The sequence below is a fragment of the Panthera leo genome, chromosome A1, assembly GCF_018350215.1.
Source record: "Panthera leo isolate Ple1 chromosome A1, P.leo_Ple1_pat1.1, whole genome shotgun sequence".
Lineage (NCBI taxonomy): Eukaryota > Metazoa > Chordata > Mammalia > Carnivora > Felidae > Panthera > Panthera leo.
The window spans coordinates 41,679,454-41,705,178 of NC_056679.1; the positions used below are offsets into that span (position 1 = coordinate 41,679,454).

At 34.4% G+C, this 25,725-nt stretch overlaps 1 protein-coding gene across 5 annotated transcripts in view; it reads right to left on the bottom strand.

Annotated features, from left to right (window-relative positions):
* The window catches only part of PCDH9 (protocadherin 9), a 920,569-nt gene that overhangs the window by 298,449 nt on the left and 596,395 nt on the right, over positions 1-25,725 (bottom strand). For 2 of the 5 annotated variants that reach the window (XM_042927579.1, XM_042927573.1), the window contains one exon: positions 16,229-16,304. In XM_042927579.1, the coding sequence (XP_042783513.1) occupies positions 16,229-16,304 (76 nt within the window). Of the gene's footprint in view, positions 1-162; positions 211-13,897; positions 13,981-16,228; positions 16,431-25,725 lie in introns of those variants that run through there. The other 3 variants (XM_042927590.1, XM_042927585.1, XM_042927569.1) reach the window with 3 other exon arrangements.

A 25,725-nucleotide genomic window follows, 5' to 3' on the forward strand; every position in this document is an offset into this window, starting at 1 on the left:
CAAACTAATAGTGCTAGAAAAGAGGCGAAGGGAATAGACAGAGTTTGAACCTCACCCTAAAGGCTAATAGAAGAAAGTTCTGTCAAACTCCTCCAAGCAGGAGATACCCTAAGCTACAGTCAGGCTCAGAATCAAACCAAGGGACTCCTTAGGCGTGCTGCTCCATTTGACCTCCACATCACCACAGGGTAAGAAAGGAAGTCACAGTTCCTAAAATAGTGGGAAAATAGATTAAAAATGTTTTAGGTCAAAATTAGCATCTTGAATTGCGAGAGGAGGGAAAATATAACAGTAAGGAAAACTGAAAGAGGATGATCTCTACAGAATATAATCTTGAATTGTAGCAAAGGAATTTACTTATGGACCTCTCATGGTCTCCCTTACTTCTCTGCCTTTTCACTCCATGGAAATCGCCAACTTGGTGTGTACTAACTGAGGTCTTTGGGTGTCAGTAATGTTGCAAGTGTGTGATCACATGGCAGCTAATGTCAAAGAGGAAGGGGGACGCTTAGCCATGGAGAAAGGAAACACTCCATTCAGGCACTCATGCGATTAATTGAAAATGAGAAAGTCAGTGCCATGTATCAGGCTTTCTAACAATGAATCAGGAATATCTGCCCCCAATTCATTTGGGGCCCAAATAAATAAGCAATTCACATATATAAAGAAAAATGGAAACATACTCCAAATGAAATAGAAAAATTTGATTTCCGTATCAATAGCATTTTGAGTGTAATAAATTATTACAAATATATCATTTTTGTTAACATACACACACACACATAAATATATATACACACATATATATACATATATATACATATATGTATGTATATATATGTATATATATATATATATATATATATATATAAAATAAAAGCAGATGTTGTATTTTGTCCTTATCTTTCCAACAGCAATTTTATCTCATTACAGGTTACTATTACTAATTCAAATATCTATCAGTATAACATAAATCTATAATACATGAATTTTTATCATGTGAAGATAAACATAATAGAAGACAGAGTGGGTCTTCAACTTTAAAAACTATGAAAATTTGTACTTTCCATATATACTTGGCAGATTATTTTGACAAGTTGACCATGTGAGAATTTTAAAACTATTCAGTAACCACCTAAACTATCAAAATTATGCATATTGCCTTTCCTCCGATTTTATATTTTAAAAAACATTTTAAAATTATTTGAAAAAAACAATTCTTTTTGAAAGCTATGAAGTAGATACAAACGTTGTCTGAACAGTCAAAATACAGCTCCTTGTATTCATAAACAAATTCTGGCACATGATTCATGGAAATACCCCACAGGTGTCTCCTCATTTGTTTACTTACATTATCGTTTTAGTTTATTAACTCAAATTTCATTAGAGACATCATACTGATAGGACTAGGTGTGAGGAGAAAAAGCATTTCTCACTTAATAAGAATGATACTGACATTTTTGAGCTCTTATTATCTGTCAGACCTTATTTTGGACATTTTGCTTATATTATTTCTAATACTCCAATAGTTATATTATTATCTTAAAGGGATAGTGAGTGAGCAAGACTGAAAGAAGAAGAGAGACAGAGGAAAGAGAACAAGATTGAGAAATAGAGAAAGGAGGACACATTGAGAGAGAGACACTGAGACTTAACATCACTAGAAAGTGCAAGGCCAGTGTCAACCTCAATTTTCCTTATTTTGGAGCACATATTCCTAAGTCCCTGCAGATAGTAAAATACCTGCCTATTCCATACTTTTTTAAACAACAAACAAACCAAAGCACTAAAAAGCCTTCCAACTGTGCTAGCATCATGTAAAATTGATAGACTACAGACCAATTTCCCTTCTCTCTTATGCTGTTTGTTGCTAATGTCAAAACTTTACTGCATGTGGAGTATTGGTGTTTCTGGCTCAAAATACCTGGACTTCTTATTTTAAAACATAACCTACTGCACAATAGTTTTGACTTAGGAGGGACTACTAAAGAGTTACTGTTAGATATTCTATAGTTACTATTATTTTTTTTAATGTGTTTTATTTATTTGTGTGAGAGAGAGCGACAGAGTGTGAGCGGGGGAGGGGCAGAGAGAGAGGGAGACACAGAATTGGAAGCAGCCTCCAGGCTCTGAGCTGTCAGCACAGAGACCGACGTGGGGCTTGAACTCACCAACCGTGAGATCATGACCTGAGCCAAGTCGGAGGCTTAACCGACTGAGCCACCCAGATGCCCCTATAGTTATTTCTCAAGGAGCTTCAATCAGAACTCAACATTGTCTTCCAAATGAAGAACACTCTTTTACGTCTTTTAAAAAATATATTTCCCTATTAAAAAGAGGTCTTGAGAAAATATTCCACTGAGACACCACTCTTCTTATGATAGGATGGTACCTTCGCTAAGACTCAGTGTGCTGTTTTGTGGGGCCCCTGCATCTATTTTTGGTCTCTAGATATAGTTTCACAATTGTCATATTGTGCTTAGTTGAAGACTGCATCTTCAAAAAACATACAAAATAATGTACACCCTTCCTTAACTAAAGCAATTTCTTTTTTCTTTCATGGAATACTTTAATTTTTAAAATGTTTATATATTTATTTTGAGAGAAAGAGAGAACAGGAGAGGGGTAGAGAGAGAGGGAGAGAGAATCCCAAGCAGGGTCCATGCTGTCAGCACAGAGCCCAATGCAGGGCTCAATCTCACAAGCCAAGAGATCATGACCTGAGCCAAAATCAAGAGTCAGACACTTAACTGAGTCACCCACGTACCCCCATGGAAATTTTAAAACATAGCCTAAGGGGTGCCTGGATGGCTCGGTCAATTGAATGTCTGACTCTTGATTTCAGCTTAAGTACGATCCTAGGGTTCTGGGATCAAGCCCGGAGTTGGGCTCCACACTCAGCATGGAGCCTGCTTGAGATTCTCTTTCTCTCCCTCTTCCTCTCTCTCCCCCTCTTTCCCTTTGCCCTCTTGCCCATTCACTCTCTCTCTAAAATTAAAAAACAAAACAAAACAAAAAACAGTTTAAATTTTCTTATTTTATGCCAATGTGAAGGGTTTATTATTTGAATACTGAGGAATGATAAAATACTTTTTCATATCAAAACACAAAAACATGAAAAAAAATCAATGAAACCAGTGCCTGCACTTTAGGAAGATTAGGTTTAATTCTTTCCTTCCAATGAGCATTTAAATTGTAATTGTCATTATGTTATTTTTCACTGCACTGTTTATTTGCAGAGATTAAATGGCAAATTTGCTCAAAGTACAGTATATTGCCTGTTTGCAGATGTGACAATGAGTTAGGTTATTACTAATTGCAAAGAAATGAAGAGTTTTCTGGCCAATTAGGAATAAATCTGTAAAGGTCCAAAATTCAAGTGAAGATTAGGATTCTGGAATGTCCTAAGATTTTCATTAATATTCCTCTTATATAACTAAGTGCTTACCAGTTAATACTATTTGTAGATGCTTGAGTTGATCTTATAGAATTGCCAAATTCCCTCCAAGTTATTATTCAAAAAGCACACACACACTCTCTCTCTCTTCAAATGGGTATTAAATCACACAATTTTTTCAAACAAAATTTTCTATATATGAAAGTAAAGTGGAATGCAGAGTTAAGACATATTGATAATTCAAAATACACTAAAAAAACAAACAAAAAACAATATCTATCTTTCCTTAACTGGTCAGCAAGAAATTGGAATTTAGGGAAGATGGGTCCCCTGTTTCTTTCCATGTATATTAGTGTGAGGACAGAGTTGAAGCCAAAGAGTTTGCTTAGATAATTGTTTGACTTTAATTCTTATACTTACAGCTAACATAATTGAAAACTTACTATGAATCTAGAACTATTCGAAGTGAGTCACAGGTGTTGACCCGTTGCAATTTGTACAATAAGTCTATAGATATATAGTCTGGTGCTCATCCCACATGGCAGATAATGTCACTGGGACAGAGTAACTGGCCCCAACTCTCTCAGCCAGAAAATGGAAGAGGCCTGGTTTGTGCTCAGTCTATCTAGCTCCATGGCAATTAATAAGTGTCTTTTGTTTGAGGTCTTTAAAACGTATTTTGTGTGTTTTATACGGATATATTTTCTAGGAAATGTAACCAAAGCCTTAAAATTTCAGGAACAAATTTAAACACTGTCTCTTCCTTTCTCTCTCCCTTTCTCTCCACCTCACCCTCCTCCCATGTTGACAAAGGTTCTCTTGGAAGTGGTAAGATCCTAAAAAGTATAGATTAGATCCTGACAGTAAAGAAAGGACATAAAAGTCAATGAAAACATAAAGAATCCTAAAATATGATGTATTGCAAGAACCATCAAAGCAATAAATAAATAAATAAATAAATAAATAAACAATCATGAATCAAAAACTTTAACCAGAATTTCTGTTTGAAACAACAGTAAAAGACCAACATAGATATCATCATTCAGCATTGGAACAGTACATTTACAGTGTTATATATAAGCACAAACTGAATTTCCAATGTTGAAATATGATTATTTTCTGTACACAGGAATTAATATATATATAATATGTATTATATAATATTATATATATATATTAATGATATATAAATGATTATTATATATTAATGATATATAAATAATGTTTTTACATGAGGCAATGTTGCATGACAAATTCTAGTATAATGTCAACAAATCACTGCTCTGAATATTATTTACAATTAAATATATGCCCAGGATAGATTTCCTCATAATATTTGAATTATATGATTTAATTCATTCAGTATATCATTAGGGTAAAGCTACCAGATTTAGAAAAAATAAATAAATTTAAATTTCAGGTAAACAATAAATGTATTTTAGTCTAAGTAACTCTTAAATATTACAAGGTATATTGCAATATTGCTATATTTGGGATATACATAGATCTCCCTCTAGAATTGTTTATATGAAATTCACTATTTATATGAAATTTAAATTTAACTGGTCATCCTGTGCTTTATCTGGCAAACTTACTTTAGGGTCATTAAAATTTGGGTAGTCATATATTTGTTAGTCACATAAATCTGAATATATCTCCTGGCGGAAATGTATGTCAAATAGCATTAAGGTAAATTTGGGACATTTTACACAAACAGCTGTATTTCTTCAAAACTTTCAAATTGTTTTAAAACTCTATAGACATTTTATTTTATTTATTTACTTTTATATATTAAGATAAAATAACATGGGGTACGTGGTGGCTCCCACGATTTAGTGTCCAACTCTATTTCAGCTCAGGTCATGATCTCACGATTGGTGAGATCCATCCCCGCAGTGGGCTCTGTGCTGACGGCGTGGAACCTGCTTGGGATTCTCTCTCTCCCTCTCTCTGACCCTCTCCTACTCACACTCACACTCTCTTTCTCTCCTACCCCCCCCTTTCAAAATAAATAAATAAAGATTAAAAAAAGATAAGAGACATTAGTTTGATTTTATGAGTATATGTCCTTTGTAATTAGTAATTATTTCCACGCTTTTCTGTGAGATGGCTTCATTTTGAGGTTTAAAAAAAAGAACAGCTTAGTTTTATGCTTCTAAGAGTTACTGAAATCAGTAAGCTCTTTTTAGATATCACTACTGATTTACCTATCACTTTTACCAATCTCAAAATATAAACAGAGACATAGAAACAGTTTTTCACCACTAGGGCATACCACACGCTCAGGGTTAAGTAACGTCATTTCTCTTTATGGATCCTTAGAAGAATGCATCACGTGACAGCATATAGCTAAGGAAATTCAATTCCTCCAGCACACCAATGAAAGTTGACATTACCCTTACTTTACACTAGGAGGCATATTGTTACTATAGATTTTTCTACTATAATACTAAACACTTTGTGACCCGTTTAATAAGCTTAAATGCAAGAGAGTATTTCCTAAAATGTTTTAAGTATTTATAATAAATGAGTACTCAAAGCTAATTATTTTTGGGAATTAAGTCATACTTTAAATTGATGAGATCTAAAACTTTCCAGCAGGAAAGCTTGTGTCCCTGCCTGCTTTACAGCCATCTTTTAACTACATTAAGTAATATTTTACAAAGTCATCTAATTGTATCTTTTTAAAAAAAAATAAAATGATAATAAACAGAAAATATATTGTGTATAATTAATAACAAATACTTTAAAAATATTAAAGTGAACATAAGTATTTTAAAGTAAAACAATGCAAATACTAAAACATAAATATGCTTTAGTACATAATTTTTATCAGTCTTTATTTAGCAAAAATAAAATAGTGATGCTCATCAGATACGATAAATATGAAAAAAAAGTCACATGAAAAGAATTTAAAGCATAAAGTTTTTTAGAATTTGAAGCTAACATTTTTTTGGAATTTAATTTCTTCAAATGTATAACAATTTTTCATTTCATTTTATTTTTTTTAATGTTTATTTATTTTTGAGAGAGAGAGAAACAGACAGGGCATGAATGGGGGAGGGGAAGAGAGAGAGGAAGGAGACACAGAATCTGAAGCAGGCTCCAGGCTCTGAGCTGTCAGCACAGAGCCCGACCTGGGGTTCAAACTCACTGACCGCGAGATTATGACCTGAGCCGAAGTTGGATGCTTAACCGACTGAGCCACCCAGGCGCCCCAACAATTTTACATATTAAAATTCACTATGGTAATTTTTAAAACCTGACTGGAGCCTATATTGCTAAATAATCAGATACATATTTTGCTTGTTCTATACTTTTTCACTATCTAGTGATAATACTAGTATTAAAATATAATGATACCTGTAAACTGAGCATGTTATATGCCAGTGGCCCACTGGCCCCAACCTTCAGTGTGTTAGGTCATAGATTATTTTGATTCCATAGTCTTTGTTCTTAATAACAATTCCACACTGCTCTCAAAAAAAGTCATTAACTATATACAGGACTTAAATCTCCCCAGAGTTTTCAAATATCTTCACTCTACTCCACCTTCACCTTTGCCTGCCTTAAATGTTAAGGTTTGTTATGATTTCTTTCTTGGGTTCCTTGTCTCTCCTCATAATTATGATATTTGCTCAAAGAATTTCATTCACGTTGTTTCATTAGTTTCCAGTTTCCAACCCAGAATCATATTCCCACTTCCTAGATAATATTGTCCAGCAGTTCAAACTTCAACATTAAAGGAAAAATTGTTAATTCCTAACCTGAGTTTTTCTCTTATATTCCCTCATTTATTTCATTTCATAATTTTCCAATGTCTCACAAACTAAAATCTTGAAAAGACCCTCAAATCTTTCTTTTCCCTTCTCTGCTATATCCTATCCTTACCATCATTGAAAATCTGGTCCCAACATATTTCTGAATCCAGTTTCATTTATTGTCACACACTCAAACAATTTAATATCAACCATTCACTGAGTATCTACTATGTTTCAGGTTCTGTGCTAGGTTAATATCTGTATCAAATAACTGTAATTTTTATAATAATATTTGTATAGATTATTAATAGTCCCATTTTGGAGGTTAGGAATCTCAGCCCAAGAAGCAGACCTAATCATATTTTCATGTGCTTCAAAGTTATTGAACTATTCACTGCTTGCCCAACTGTCCATGACCTTTAATAGCACCAGAAGCCTACACTGGCAAGAGTGCTTGCACACGTGCACACATGCATATGCACAAACATTTTATTTACTTAGACAATTTCTATTCATTCAATGCCACTTCTTTAAAGCATCACTTTATCAAAAGAATCTTTACTGATTACTTATTCAAGACTTATTGTATACTAAAACCCACTTTTTTATACACTTAACCATTAGCATATTATAGTTCACTAACGTATTAGCATCCAGTATCTTCTAACGAAATCAGTGCTTATTTTCCTTTTTCTTCTAATTCTTTTTTTGTTTTGTTTTGTTTTTTGTTTTCTTAACAGTCTATAAAATGCTCATATCATACCATCATAGAAAAAAAATGCAAAACAATTTCAGGAACTTCACACATTTCCCAAAAACCTTCTCGTAGGCTTTGCCAACTAAGGAACTCAGAGTAAGAACTTTTGCTCTCCTAGTTTATAGTAACAGTGAGTTTTTGTAAGGTTTTCTACGTCTCAGTTTTAATGTCTATTCTAGAACCTGTCTTAGTACCTGGTACACAGTAGCCTCTACATGAGTATTTACAGAACGAACAAATTAATAAATAAATAAGTAAATCATGGAAAAGCCAAGTGAATAAAGGATCTGAAGCAAAAACTTTAAATACTAAGATATATCAGGATAACTAAGTCTTATATAGATTATGGTAGAACTACTCTAGGGTGGCCCCTCATAGCCCCTACCTCCGGGTGTTCACAACTATGTGTATACCATTTGCTTGAGCGTGGGCAGGACCTGAGACTTGCTTCTAACCAATAGAATATGGAAATGGTGGTGGAATATCACTCCTGTGATTAAGTCTGTAAGACTTAATGCTGCTACAAACTCACTATAGAGACTCTGTCTCCCTGATGGGCTTTAAAGAAGTAAGTAGGCATGTTGGAAAGCAGCTGCAGGTGGCCTCTAGGAGCTGAAAGCAGTCTCCAGTTAAAAACCAGAAAGATGCTGGAGTTCTTAGTCCTACAAATGCAAGGAAATAAATTTTGTTCACAGTCTGAAAAGTCTTAGTAAATTCTTCCATGGTTTGCATGCAGATAAGAATGTAACCTCCCTGATCCCTTGGCTGTAGGCTTTTGAGACCCTAAACAAAGAACTCAGCCAAGCTATGCTCAGACTCTTGACGTAAAGATACTATGACATTATGAATGTGTGTTGTTATAAGGCACTAAGTGTTGTAATCAGCAAAAGAACACAGATGATAGATAGATAGATATGGAGATGAGTAGATATATATTTGGTTTATAATCTCGATGATTCTACTCTAGAAAACTTTCTGCCCTCTCTGATATTGAGGTGAAAATAGATAACAATAGATAAGTTTTGAGGTTAGGTTTAGAAAAATATATTTAATAAAGCAAATTTTTAAAGTGTCATAGGATTAAAAGGGCAATAAAATTATTTTTTAAGTTCCTGAGTTTTTGGCAACCTCCTCCCCCTTAAACTCAAATCACAGTAGGACTGATTACCTTTTATTTATAACATTCCCTAAGGATCTCTACATTCATTAACTTAGGGCCCCCTACGCCAGGATCACCATGAATGGATTAGAAAAATACCATGGGGAAATGAACACAACAGGTAACAATATAAAACTTCTGAACAATTTTCTTTGAGTTTGTATAATTAGCTCAACCCAGGCTACTTACAAAAACATATAAATACAGTTCATAAAACTATTTAATATAATGCTATACCAAAAAAGTCAAATTCATGCTTAATTTAATTCTCAAAGTATATTATTGTTAGTGATTTTTTTTCCCCCTGCAGGTTAGTAGCAGCACAAATTCTTAGGATTGGAATTTGGATTTAATTATATTTTTTTCTGAGTTTTTTAAAGTCTTTTTTTACTTTACTAGTTTTTCTTTTCTCCCCAAAATGACAGTCTGTGTCTCGTGCCCAAATATTTTAAATTCTCAATATTTCTTAGCATATAAACTGATGGGAAGAATATTCTAATGTAAATTTTTAATAGATACAACAAACATGTATGCATTAAGAATGAATTTTTTCTCAGCTCTATATCAGGTGCCTTCCATTTATGTCACCTCATCACCAAATGAAAATATAATTTTGAATACATTATGAAAATTGTGAAAAATATAGACAATTAAAAAGAAGAAATCAATGCTCCAAGCTAAAGATAACCACAGTTAACATGGTGTAATTCTCTCTAGTTTTTGTTTGTTTATTCATTTTTATCTTGATAAACACTTTTAATTTGTCTGATTATGTTTCTGAAATATTGATTTATTCATTCAGTCAACAAATACACATGGCTGGCCTACTCTAGGCCAGGTTCTGTTATGCAAAGAGAATATAAAGGTAAGCAAATTGTCCTTACTGATTAAAGGGAGAGACGGTTGTTAATCAAATAATCATACAGGTTTGCTCTGAGGAGAGAGTATAAGGGTCTTGAAAAGGAAAAACTTTTCCATCAAAAAAAACAGTAAACAAGAGTTGGCATATATGAGTTCACTCACAAGCTGTGTAACTATAGGCAAAGCCTTCCCTTTTCATGACTCTTTTATGAAAATATTTTATACTGTATGATCTGCAGGGTTTTATGAAGCACTAAATTGTCATTAGCCCAATGTCAAAAAAACAAACAACCCTACAAACGAAAAACTACCAGAGGAGATCTTTCACAAGTTGTTCTCTAACTATCAGACCATTCAATAAACTTATCTTCTTAAGATTCAATTTCTCAAATTTTCTCTTAAAAATAAGATTAGTGTTGACAAGAACTCCAACATGAGAGCAGAAAGGTGAGTCCAACTTCACATCAACCAGATCCCTAAAGTCCACCCAGAAGCAGGGAAAGTTTTCTCCAACAGCCTGAGAAGGAACATTTTTACAGGGTCTAGTGAGTACATGAGGCTTGAGGCAGCCAGAAAAAAATAAAAAATATATATATTTACATTAAAATATAAACATTAAAAATATATGTTTAATACAAATTAAAATATAAAAATTTAAATATATATATACATATGTGTGTGTACACACACACACACACACATATATATATAATATTAGCGTCCTAGAATTTAAAGCTCAATGTCAGTGATGACACTGCCATAAAATAAGTGTGTATACTGAAGGTAGTTTCTCTGAATAGTAAGAGCATAAGCTGTTGAGTCAGGCACTCCTAAAGTTCACATTCTGCTTCAGCTACTTGCTAAGTAGCTTTAGACAAATAACTTTAAGTTTCTGAAGTTATTCAGTTGACTTATAATACTATCTAACTTGTATTATTGGTGTGGGATCATAAGCAATATATTAAAACATTTACAGGCATTCCTGACTCATAAGTAGACCGAATAAATATTACCCATCCCATAAATATCCTCAAGTATCAAAATTATCCTTAGTGAAAAGTTCACCAACTGATTCACATACAGTCCAGGTAGAATCAGGAGCATATGAACAGATAGGGCTTTAATAAAGTAAATACAATCTGCAATTTTGCACATGATTAAACAGCAGAAAATCCTTTAAAGTGACATTTAAAAGAAATGCCAGATATGAAAATGACTCTATTCATGATTCTCAATGGGACAAGATTAAGCCTTTATTCTGAATTAGTAGTAATAAGCTCTTCCTGATCTGATCACATAATTGTTTTTGTTTGCTTTTAAATTAGTGAGATTGTTTCATCAGTCTAGTTACAGTTGTTTAAATAGCAACCTTCAACTGAAAATCCCCTTAACTATTTTCTTAGAAGCAGTGATTTTATCGAATTATACTTGGAGTGTATGATAACATTAATGAGTTAACTTCTTAAGGAAATAGTATTTACTCTACTATTTGAGAATAGTATAAATTTCTATATGCAGAAAAGGTGACAAAATTCTGTGCAAGAAATTCTGCATGTGAGTGTGTTATTTGTGGCATAGTTGACCAAGTATGCTTTAGGACTCAGATGTGCCTATAACACAGAGATACCATCTATTTGGTTGCCGTAGGACGCTTGTCATGCCCTGTCCTTAAATTCCCCCTGGGTGTCATACAAACAGAGCAGGGCTGAAGTTACTGCCTAATGATTTTATTGCTATATTCTAAGGAGAACTTTTCAAAGACTTTATATTACTCAAAAGGACTTTAATGGAGGCATATACCAATTTACATTCTGGTTTTCTAAATACAAATGTAATTACTGAAAATCTCTGTCTAATTGCTATTTCACCATTTGAAATGTACTTCGATGTATAAAATATGCTTGCTATATACAAAACCATCTGGCTATAGTTTTGTAAAATACACTATATCTTTGGATCAAAACAATTAATAGAAAAAGGAAGAACATGTATATTTCACATATTGACTCTGACCTTTATATCACTCTCTCACTGTATACTTAAAATAAACTCTGTATTTGAGGAATTTTAAAACTTTTCAAAAATTAGAGACAACAGTATAATAAAGCTCCCTACAGCCATTATCCAACCTCAACAACCACTAACATTTCATTGTTTAATTCCTATCATCACTCTCATCATTATCATCATTATTATTATTTTGTTGGAGTATTATTAAAACAAATTCTAAACGTCAAACTGTTTCTCCATTAAATTCACAATCTATCACTACCAATAAGGATTTTCTTTTAATAAAACTACAATTCCATTATCACATCTAACAAAATAAATAATTCTTGATATCATTTAAAACCCAACACATACTCATAATTCTGCAATTGTCATAAAAATTCTTTTGTGACACTGAAGAAAGAAACAAACCCACTGGTCACCACTGGAGGCTTCTAGGGCACCAATTCACTTTATAAATTAATAAACTAATAAAGTATATATCTTAGATTTCCTGTGAGAACTGAATTTCATGTGGTAATCAATGATTAATGGGGTTGGAGTTATTCACCATATGTTTTTTAAAAACACTTCATTAAAAGGGAATAATTTATTTTACTTATCACTTTTATATCCACCTACTATAAAATTTAAAAGTATGCTCTCAAATTGTTTTAGCAATAAACACAAATATCATTTTACACAATTATTTATGAAAATAATTTTGAAATATACATATATTTTTTTCTTCTTGTATATATCCCTTTACCTATCCCAGCCTATTCAAACAAGTTTTGGTATTCATTGCATAGATGAAGATGAAACAGGGTAGAGAATAGTAAAAACATCAGTTATTTTGCAAAATCCTAAACCTACCATGATGATTATTTTTTCAATAGCTACTAAGCAAAAAGAAAAAAAAAAAAAGGAGAGAGATTGGGGGGATTGTGTCTTTGTGGAAAACTATCAAGAAATATAGTGGGGATCTCCAACTCCAGACATTAAAAACATTAACTTAGCCTGGCTAGGAAGGAAAGGGATGAAAAGAAATAGTAATAGAGGGAGAGACTTTACATGTGCTTGTTGGGCAGAACTCTGAAAAACCTAAAGGATTAGGATTAGACAGACCTGAGGCAGAGTCCAGGGAGGTAGGAAGATCCTAGAGGGTGATAAACATACCACACATCTAGGCACTATGGGCCAGAGATAGCCAAGTGCAAACTTTGCCCATCAGTGGCATGAAGAAAATGGCAGTAATCCTGAAGGAGCCAGGAGGACTGGGGCGAAGGCAGTATCATTTGAGACCCATGTGGACACATAAGACAATGGGCATCTCAGTAGACATGTAAGTGGGTGGATGTCCCAGGGACCAGAATATTTCAACTTTTTTCAGCATGATGTAGAGCCTGTGAAATTGAGGGGGAAAGAAAAGTAAAGTCTCTGCCACACTAGTGAAATGTGGGCTTGAATTTTTTTTCAATGTGAGAAAAAAAGAAAGTTGTATGTCCAGCACATCTAAATTATTGGCATGAGTCATATCTGATAAATAAAGATTATTGTAGATTTTACACAATATTATTTACAAAAACCATAAACTATAGAGTAATTTACAAACCTTATTTTTGGCACTGTACGTAAAGACCTTCATACTTTCTTCACCTTTTTCAAAATTCATGAGCTTCATATAATATAAAATTTATGATGCCAACAAACCCAAAGTATAAAATTGGAAGGAAAAAATATTGTACATCGTGTGTGTGTTTAGAAGCAAGACTCTATATTAAAGCCCAATGTTTCCAAAAATTTCCCCCATAAGATACCATTTCCATTAACTTCTTTTAAAATATATAATGAAAAAAGTTATTTTTTACTACTAATCTTTAAAGATTTATTTTTATTGAGAAGCTTAATATTTGGGAAAAAAAAGGTATCCATACAGATTTGATACTTAATAATCTACAGATAATACCTACATTCATGATTTATATGAAGATAGCATGGTTACTACAAAATCTTAGCTCTTCAAGAATTATCACACCACAGACAGAAAATCCCACTGAAGACAAAAAATACAGTTTAGATCTAAATAGCAAGATTATTACTATTGAAGATTAGTGCTTCAATTATTCTATACCTCACTTCACAAATTCCTCAAAGTTAATTACAAAATGCGACTACAGAATTTTCAGATAATATATCATAATACTATCCTAATAAGAATTACCATTTAGTTATGAATCTCTTAATATTTCTAGGCTATTCTAATTAATTCTGTTCTAGACATTTACAAAGGAAGTTAATATTTTAAGTCCCATTAAATATCAAAAGCATAGTTGGCCTCCAGGGGCCCTCAGGGCTCCTCCTTTCCCTATCTGCCTATTTTCTTCTTTTCTAAAGATAAATAAGGATGCTGTCTCCACCAAGGAGCACTGTTCAGTTTAACACATTTTATTGACTATGATTCTCCCAGGTGGAGTCACTTTGTTGAGTTGAATGTTGCAGTGTGCAAGGGTGCATCATCCCTTGGCTTTCTTTTTCCATGTGACTGGATTGGTAAAAACTCTGGGGGCCTCTTCAAGCTTAAAAGGGACTTATTTGCAGGGGGGGTGCTTTAGAATCTCTTCTGCCTTCTCCCATTTGGCAGCTCACTTAATGCTATTGCCCTGGTCTAAGGAGTCATTGGGTGAGTAGCTACACATTTTGGATAAAGTTCTGGCCTAAGGCACCTTAGGTTAACCATATTTCTGTATGCCTTTTTTCCCCTTTTACTTCTGTAAAAACAAACAAAACAAACAAACAAATGAAAAATCTTTGGTGAATTGTATAGACAAGGCATAAAAGTATCTGCTCTAAATGGAGTCTTAGTTTTAGCTCAGGCCTGAAGATAAGAGAATCCAACCATTCCCATATCCAGAAGAGGAAGCCAAGAACCAGTTTTGGTACTCTTAGCTTAATGCCAATAAGAAATGTTTCAAAACTGGGAAAGGGAAGTTGGAAACCAGGAAATCAGCTTAGAAAGAGCTATCCTACCTATGTGACCATTTCATACAAGTCCAGGAAAGGATAATTCAGTGCAACCACTTCGATTCAGTGGTACTTTAGAGACTAATCAAAACCAAGAAATCTAAGGCAGACAGTGGGCCAGTCTACCAAATGCTGTATAATGAGAAGTTGCCTCTTTGCATATGGCCTGCCCCTCTGGGTATATGAAGTAAAAAGATGCACTTATGTTTTACTTATAGGTGAACATATATAATATGAAAGATTAAAAACCAGAGCTGGTGTGTAATTCACTTAGGTCTTCCTAAGTGGGAGTAGGGAGAAACTGTAGCAGAAAGAAGATGCGAAGGTAACTACACAGGCCAAAGAGAAGAAAGACATCAGAGAGACATGGAGAAATGGATGCACAGCTTGGGAGGGGGCAGGTAATACGTACAAAAGATCCCCACCACCACCCTGGAAACAGAGTCCATTTAAAATCCTAGAAGTCAGAGACCACCAACACCAGGACTAGTTATGAAGGCCTTTTGTGCTTTTTGGCCTCTCCTCGGTATTCCACTTCAACCATAGAACTGCCAGAGGCACATTAATGTCTACAGCTGGAGAAGAGAAGTAGCTAGCAAATTAGGGAAAACTCACCCCATCCCCATCTCTCACCATAGGCGAGCAGTTTGATGCAGGTTCAAGATGAGTTTGAAAACAGTTTTACTTAAATTGAATAGAAATCATGGTCATTACTCTGGACTGGACATAATTATTAAATCAGACTTTTAACTTTTTAATAGAAGTGAGCTAGTCAGTGATGCTTTCTAATAACAGTAAATAGCATCACCAAAATGGTACAGCACTTGCCAAAATTTCCTCCAAAGACAAAGAAAGAAGGAACTTCAAGGGGCTTACTCTGAAGGGGCAGTGATTTCTAAGGTGGGGTATGGATCTGTGGAGAATAAAGCCATTTGCCAATTCCATCCCACTCTTTCTACTTGTTCAATACATTGTTTAAAAACATACCCAAAAATTGAAACACACAAAAAAAGTAAAACCCCAAAATCATTATCACCCTCTTCACACTTGTTTTAATCAATCACTATTGTATCGTTTAAGAAAACAAAAGCCTTTGGAAAACAGCATTCCACAGAACAAGAAGCACAGTAGACTTTAAATATTTTGAATACAACAACAATAAAGCCAGCAGAAAACAACCGAATGTCCATGTACTTCCTTCCCCCAATCACTGTTAAAACGCGAGCGCACACAACAGCAAGCCAGAACTCCAAGCAGTCAGAATTGGCAAGGGGACTCACCAGAGTTGGGGTCGGAGTTGCCATCTGCTTCGGTCCTCTTGTCCGGAGAGGCCTGGTCGTAGAACTCGTCCTGTGGCTGAACCAGAGGAAGAGGGTGTGAGATCAGGGTTCCACTACCCACCGGCTCGTGGTCGCCTAGACCACTGTCACTGCAGCTTTCCTGGGAGCCGTCGGGGAGGTGAAACGTAACGCGGCGCTGCGACTACAAAGAAGACCACAGGACACGCCAATTAACACTCCTCTCAGGTAAAATGGGTGCAGCGGAACACAACAGCAAAACAACTTTCAACAGATGACACAATGTAAACGAAAACATAAAACTGGGAACAAAGCTAGGAACAAACTCTATCATTTGCTATTTGCTACGTGATGTCCAACTTGCAAAACACAAGAAGGAATTTCGGTCTTGTTTAATTTAAGAACAAAAAAACTAAGGGCAAATTGTCAAAATGATAGCAAGAAAGACAAATATATATATGTAAATATATATATTAATATGTAAAATATTAATATACTAATATCTGAAATGTAGTTCTCGTACAGAAAGAAAAAAGCTGCTATTTTTAATTTTACTTTTTTATATATTATACTCTCATGTGAATTTAACCCTTTATAGAAAACCAACAATACAAGGATTTTCTGTTTCAATATGCCCATAACTAATCAGTATCCTTTTGTGATAAACACAGTATTAAGGACAATGACCAGGCCACCCATTATAAAACAAAAACAAAAACAAAAATTAAAAAAAACTTGAAATAAGCAGAAATATGAAAATATTTGTTCCATAGATCTGAATAAAATACATACATAATGTGACATTCCATTTCTTTTGAGTGAGCAGGCATTTTGTTTACCTAATGATTTTAAGGTAGTTTTTGCAATGAAGTCATTATTGCCCACTGGCTCAGATATTACTACCAGTCATTGGCTATAGAACATTCCAGCAGAAAGATGATTGGAATATTATTTTGGCATCTGTTTGTACAATGTCACTGTCAGAAGTGACCTAAAATATGTAGATGGCTACTTCAATAAATTTTAATGTTTTAATAAAATAAAAGTGTGCATTTCAGCACAGATTGTTGCTTAGTACTCTTGGTAAATATTCTTTTAGCTGATGTAATCCACAAGATATGGGAATACTTACAGCAGTGTGGGGTGGAGATTTATGACTTTTGGAATTATATGAGAGTAGTAAATTTGTGCTGTATGTCTGAGTGCACTTAATTTTCATTCTGCTCTAACAGCCAAAAGACCTTTCAATATCATGTCACATGTGACCACTCTTACTCATATTTAATAAAACTATGATTATATAAATAATAAAGTATATAAAATATAAATGTATAATGTATAATCACTTTATAATACCTAAAACTTGAGTGTTTTTCCAGAAGATGATTTATAGATTGTATCCGTTTCAAAGAAAAAAGAATGCAATTAGACACAAAATGCTATAGATATACTGCTACTCTATAAATGCATTTTTATAGACAACAATAGAACATAGTCTATTTCCTATGAGTCACTGGTTCAAATCCAGCTCAGAGTCATAATGGAGAAGAGCTGATACCCCTTTATTGCTGTTCAATGACCTGTGTGAAATGATTTGATAGTTCAGTACATTTTTAATGAACTGATGCCGACATCACATAAACTATACTCATAAATGGTACTAATTGAGTCTATTGTAGCACATTCACCTTCATGCACAACTATCTCGGTACCATCAAACCCCCCCCAACAGATTTTGAAATGTGCCTAGGTGAATGCTACATGAAAATACCAGTCAAACTTGAATCTTAATATCTGAGATGTATTTCTTCTTGTATAGAAAGAAAAATGTGGCTATTTTTAATTTTTTTAATTTATTACACTGTTTCCTCTCTCGTGCGAAATTAACCCTTTAGAGAAAACCAATACAAGGATTTTCTGTTTCTGTTTCAATATGCCCTTAACTGATCAATATCCTTTTGTGATAAATACAGTATTAAGGACAATGACCAGGCTGCCCATTATACATGACTCTCAAACATATCTTTTTAAAGTGATTGGCCTAACAAGTACAAACCACCAAAAAATAATAATAATAAAATTAAATAAATAAATAAATAAATAAATAAAGTGGCCTACTAAAATGTCTGTAGTTTCAGTGATTAAAGTATCTTTGGTACTATCTCTGGATGAATACTTCTTACTTATAACTCAGCTAAATGTAAAACAAGTCAAATATCAGAGAAAGACAATGGGACACATTCTTCAGTCTTTATAAGGCATTTCCAGGCCTTATAAGCCATTATAAAGTATATGTTTCACAGAAGAAAAATGGAAATTTTCCATCTATGATATTCTAAGCATAATAATACTACTTTAATTACTATATTTTTTTCTCCTAAGAAATGTCCAAATCGGCAACACCAGTAATACCTGAACCCAGCAGTTCTCACAGTACTATAATTTCACTGAGAATTAGAAGAAAACTATTTCAAATATACCTCACATATATTATATTATGATATTTCTTTACCACTTTATAAGTGAGAATAAGCAAAGTTAGAAATCTAGCATAATTTATTTGTAATGACAGTGTAAATTAGAGTGATATAATGCTTAAACTACTGTGGCTTATGGAAATATTTCCTAATTAATTTGACTAAAGGATGTTTAAGTCTTAATTGGAAAAGTGTGCACAATTTATCAGTCTAATGGGAAGTGGGGGTGGTAATGCATGCGGACTAAGAACTGGAACACAGATATTATGGTACGAAGCAAATTGATCAAGCAAATCTATCTTTAATTTATCATCATAATGATTGATGCAGGTACAACAATGTCTGAAATTTCAAGGTAGATATAAGGAAAGGATCTGAATAGACCGAAATGAAGGAAAACAAGGATTCATGAAGTGTTAAGAATTAGGAGTTGTAGGTGTCATCAAGGACTCAACAATACTTGCTCAGCTGTTGCACAACAGGACCAGGTGAAGAAGCCAGAACCAGACCTCTTGGCCAGGAGTCCTTGCTCTGCAGAGAATGGCCCAAGGCAAGTGACTTTACCTCTTTGAATGAGTCCCTGGCTTTGTAAAATGGAGAAAATAGTGCCAAGAAGTCTTGCTGGTTTATAAAACTTGACACATAGTAGGTACTCAATAAAAAGTAGTTATCATTCTTGAAATTTAGAGCTGCATATTCTCTTTTAACGCCCAGGGCCAAGCTGTTTGAAAGATGTGATTCCTTCACCACTGGAGGAAAAAAAAAAAGTATTGTCCTTTTGTAGGGGAACTGCCTGCACCCCATAACCTTGGCATGCCTCCTAAATTGTACATCATGGCAGCTCAGAGCCTTTCTGAGGGGAAGCTGTTTTCATGGAAGCCATAGACGAAGACCAACAGTTAATTTTTTTTTTAATGTTTATTTGTCTTTGAGAGAGAGACAGAGCATGAGCAGGGGAGGGGCAGAGACAGAGGGAGACACAGAATCCGAACCAGGCTTCCAGGCTCTGAGCTGCCAGCACAGAGCCCAATGCAGGGCTTAAACCCACGAACCGTGAGATCATGAGATCATGACCCCAGCCAAAGTCGGACGCTCAACCGACTGAGCCACCCAGGCGCCCCAAAGACCAACAGTTTAGAATACATGGTTTCTCCTTTAAAAAAGTGAAGGTTTTCCCCATTATCCTTTCAAGAAACCTATAATTGTTGCACATTCAAAAAAGAGGAAGAGGATAAGCTATTACTTACTGCCTCTGGGAATTCTGCTTCTGGGTTATCCCCATGGAAATATACCCAATTTGCGTTATAAATACAGTGAAGCGCTGCCTGACTGAATTGGGACAACATATGTTATCATGAGACTACTTCAGATTTTCCAAAGCCTTTGCACTCTTGTTTTCCTAAAATCTAGCTCCTATCCATTCCGTTTTCTCCCATGGTAAACATTATTATTATTATTGGCTATGTCTTGTTAACGGTTTGAATGTCACATTTGTTTATCTGATGTATCACTAACAAGTTAGCTCTAGGTCCCTGGCTGCCCTGAGAAAGAATAAGATGGGAACCAGTAACTACTAAAGCTGCTTCATGTTATTTTATCTCAGAGCTGCCGATATGAATTCTAACCATGTGAACCTTTCATCAGAAATTCTGTACTCTACACAAGCATAAAGGGCCATGCATACAAATAAAGGTTCAGGATGCTGCAAGTCAGAAGAGGCCACACTGGTTTAATTTAAGAAACATCACCAAACACTTTCACTATATTTTTTCGTGTAGATTAGTAGAGAGGAAAGGGAGGGAAAATTCAAGATGCTCAGGTAAGATACACATGTTCCTATATTGGGCACTGTTCTTCAAGAGTTGCTAAAAGAATGAGTCATCTATGAAATCTCAACCATTGCTTGAATGCTTCTCTTGTGCATTTCTTACTGGTACAGAATATTATTCTATTCACCAATGAATGACACATTCAAGTCTACAATCCCAGTCCCATTAACCTACAGGGATTCCTAGGTGCAAAGATTTGGTGGTCAAGTTCATTGTGTCTTTGCATAAAATAGCAAAAAGGTAGAAATGAGCGACATGCCTAATAGGTATTTAATTAATAAATTATGTATCATACAATTGAAAAAATCACAATACTTAAAATTATACTAATATTTACTGATACTGAAAATATTTGGAATCTATTGTTAAGTGTGAAAAGGAAGTTAGTAAAGATTTTACTTAGTTGAATTACACTTTGTTAATATGTTTTTGTGTGTGCATGTGCATAAGCTAAGATCTGACTATGTGTATACTAAGTATTTAAAGTGGTATTGTCTGGTCATGGAATACGGTATTTTAAAATTTCAATATTTTGGCCACACTAAAATTTGCATGGATGATCTTGGTAATATTACAACATATTCTAATATTTAAGTATTCCTCTTCATCATTTATAGCAATTAGGAAAAAAAGAAAAGGAAAAGTCTAGTAGATAGTAGGTGGGCTTTCTCTTGAGCTAAGGAATGCTAAACAATCTGATTATCCTTGCCCTGCTATTCTAACTTCTTTACTTTCTTTACCTAACATTTTAAATCACTGCAATTAAAAATGCTTGCCTTCTCAAATCACAAAATAACAAGAAGTTGGCACACTAAGCCAAATATTACAAGACAAATAAAAAATTTTACCAGTTAATAACTGACACTTAAAATAATTATTCTCTGTAAAATTACACACTAATATTGTTGGAAGTAGGGAAAATGCACTTTAGAATTGTTTAAATATGGTTTCATTTGTGCAGAATTCCTTAAATATCTTTTAAGGAAATATTCCTAACTCTGATTTAGTTCTTTTAACCACATTCAAGAAATGTGAATGCATCATTCATCTATCTAATCTCTAAATAGTATACATATACACACAACCTGCCAGAAATTACTTACGATGAAGTAAAAAACAAAAATAGTATTAAAGTTCAATATGTGAACTTGTATTTGTTTTACCTCAGCATTAAATCCAATGAACATATGCTTTTTATTGATTTGAAATAGTATGTTCCTATATGTCCTCTCTTAAGGTAGCAAAGGAAATCACCCCAAAGAGGATTAAAAGAAAATAAGAGACTAGAAACTGTAGTTTAATACAAATACTTCTAATAATATTAATGGGACACATTTTGACCTTCCTTATTCTTAAGAGAACATGTTTTTTAAAAAAATTTTTAATGTTTATTTATTTTTAAGAGAGACACAGAAAGAGAGAGAGCAGGGGAGGGTCAGAGAGAGAGGAAGACACAGAATCTGAGCTATCAGCACAGAGCCTGATACAGGGCTCAAACTCATAAACTGTGAGATCATGACCTGAACCAATGTCAGACACTTAACCAACTAAGCTTCCAGGAGCCCCTTAAGAGAACATATTTTAATTGAGATCTAAAAAAGAACAGTCATGAGTGTAGTCTTAGGTTGCAAGCTCTGAGAAAAGGAATATTTAAATGACTATATGGTCAATGCTGGATGGCTGGTTTGTACAAACACACCCTGAATGCCCCGTTAATCGCTATCTTGAGAATGTACCGATCCAGTCCCCCCTTTATATTTCCATCAAGCAGAACGCGTAGAGAAACAATTCAACATTCAAGGTCAGGGGCCTGGGGTCACCAACCTGGAGTGTCTCCTTTGTAACAGAGAATGTCTGGATGGCAGGTTTCAATCTCTTTGGAACACTGGCCATGCAAGGAAGGAGCAGCTACAGATAATTGTTAGGCTAGTTGCTACATTATAAAAGCTTGCTGCATGTAGATTTTAGCAGGGGATGCTTTGTACAGTCTCCTGCTCCTGGACTCCCTGTGTGTAAGTTCCCCCAATGAACCTACATCTTAATTGCAATCTTTGAGTCTTTTCCTCAGCTTTGCCAGACCATCACCCACCCTTGGCTTAGAGTCCACTAGGGTGCGGCTGCACAATGACAGAAGAGCACATTTTCAGCTGAAACTACTGATTCAATTCAACAGCAAATTCCTCAATAGCTTCTTGCCATCTAAAAATCAATGCACCTGCATCCTCTTAATAAAATCCAGAATTGAGCAAAACTCATGGTAAATTAGAAAGTAAGGTAAATGGGACCCAAAAAGCAATCTGTGGTTATAAATTTAATTTGCTACTACTCAATACTTGCAGGCTCAACTAAGGAAAACCATTATTAATACACACATGTTCTTCTTCATTCATGTTTGAAAGATGAGGTCCAAAGTGGTAGAACAAGAAAACATTTCTGATATTAGTTAAAATTTAAATTTAAAAAAAGATTTCTGGATATATAGCTTATGAAAATTATTAGTAATTGTGAGTAAACTGAACCCATTATCAAAAACAAGGAATAGTTTTGAAGGACAAAATCATAAGGAACTTTTTTGACTGGTGATAAGTGAAATGTTTGGAGTACAGAATTATTTTATAATGAGTCATTTTATTATTTGAAACTGACAAATTGAGTCATTCTCCTCTCCTATTTATTGGGAATACATATGTTAAAATGGTTCGGCTAAGGTACACTTTATTTACTTATTTTAGCTGGAAATTACTTAGGGATTTTCTATTTTAACGTTACATTTTTTTTTCAGATGAGGAAATAAAGTGACTGTCTATGTGAGTTACAATGAAAATCAGACCCTCGTTTTCTGATTTCAACATGAAGCACTACTCATTCATTCATCTAGCTATTTAATAAATATTGTTGAGCACATACTATATGCTAAACACCATTCTAGCTGCTAAGAATAAAATGGTGGACAATACAAAAACTATATCCCACAACTTCTTAAAAAGTCAATTTCGTTAAGCTAGTGTCTACCAGTTCTGAGGATGTGTTTGGCCAGCAGCTTTTAAAATGTCATTTCCTTCTAATTCTTGCAAACTCTGCAGACCTAGGCAAGGTCAGTGCACAAATGTGAGACCTTCACTAATTAACAATAACCTAGAGAGAAAAAAGAAGGAAGGGGAGTGCATTATGAGTTTATGCCAAAACAATCCCTAGTCTGTTACCATCCTTGGATTGGAATTCATTGCCAATTTGTGAAAGCAAAAAATAAAAGGACTAAAAGAGTAATAAGACTGTTAGAGAACACTATTCTTGATTCAAATGTAGAATCATTTTTAACTTTGCACATCCTTGAACAATTTTTTTCATCTCCAGGTAGATACAGAAATGTTAACAACCTCAAATAAGAATTGATGAAATCAAATCCATCAAGTTTTTCTGAGGAACATATACACTTCACATTTTATGAGCTTATAATGAATATTTACTAGATGAAAATGATTTACCCAGAATTGAACCAGGAAATCCAAAGAGGATGTAGTAGCAATGAAGCATCATTGTCCATCTTCCAAAAGTGATTTCCCATGAGAAAAGTTCTCTGTCTTTCCAGCAAGAAATTTACAGTAAGTTCTGCCTTATTTTAAAAGTAACAAAATAAGGGGTGCTTAGTTTAAACATCCAACTCTTGATTTTGGCTCAGGTCATGACCTTGCAGTTCATGAGTTCGAGCCCTGCATCCGGCTCTGCAGGGACAGTGCAGAGCCTGCTTGGGTTCTCTCTCTCCCTCTCTCCCTGCCCCTCTCTCTCTCTCTCTCTCTCTCTCTCTCTCCCTCTCCCTCTCCCTCTCCCTCTCCCTCTCCCTCTCCCTCTCCCTCTCCCTCTCTCTCAAAATAAATAAATATAAACTTAAAAAAACCCACAACCCTTTATTTAAAAAAGTAACAAAATGAAACATAACTAAAGTAACCTTCAGTCTTTCCTTCTTTCCTCTTTCATTGTTTACATCTTAGAATATTTGGAGACAAATGGGAAGGTTCAGTTTATGTTTGAGAAAGCTGTGTAACAACTTCACTGACCATAGATGATGGATGTAAAGGTGCCAGCAACTTTAAAATGATTTTTTGTTTTGATTCTTAGTGCTGTTGTGTTATACAAAAAAAGGAGTAGGGTGTGGAAGATAACTGGCCACATAAAGCTGAGCAGCATTTTCCACGGATTTGAAGAGTGTTCATCCATACCCATTGGCTACCTGCAGCTAAGGACTGCTGCATTTTAGGATAGATCTGTCAAATTATTTTTGAACCTCACTACTCAACTGTATGTTTAGTTTGGGGAACTTGTGTCAACATGTGTGGGAAACACACATTAACTTAAACTTAGCCTGCTGACTTAGTTTGTAGGCTTACTGTGAAACGGCCCTCAAAGTAAGGACCTATGTATTCTTGTGCTTTGTACATGAAGTGCATTGTATACCTCTTAGCACCTATGGCTGAAAGACTCATATTAATAACGTGTGGCGAAATTTTTAATATAGTTTTGTTTTTATTTCCTTTGATCTCAGTATGATTTGTGAGAAAGTTAGGTCGCATTTCTCTTCATGTGCAAAAACAATTGATAGCTTTAAGAATAAAAGTAAATTCTTTGTACTCTTTTTGGGAGTAACCTTGGTGCTTGAATTTAAATATTAGAAAAAACAAACAAACACAAAGCAGGAGTCTCCTCCCTGCCTCAAAAGGGTTTGAATCAACTTTCCCCTTTGGTTTGGTGACACGACCCCACCCTTAAGTTTTCTCTGGGGTCTCAGGCAAGCAGAGAGGATTCAGCATTGTGAATGTTGTTGGTTAGTTTGCTTCTTATATTCTTATTTAGTTCCTGCTATCAGAAACAACCTCAACCTATTTCTCACAGTTAAATGTTGCCCAGTAGGAATGCAGCACTTTATCTGAGCATACAAAATATAAAATGACTACATTAAACAGGAGGAGCTGCTCCTGAATCTGCAAGCAGAATTTCTGCATCTATAAATTATACGTACAGAAATAGGGAAGAAACGACTCAGCAAGAGTCCTTTCCAATTTAGTCTTCGAGTACAAACAAATGCATGTGACAAAGTAAGTTACCCTCATCATATTTACAAAATCAGCATACATAATAGTTATAGCAATTTAATTAGAAATTACACGAAGTCATCACT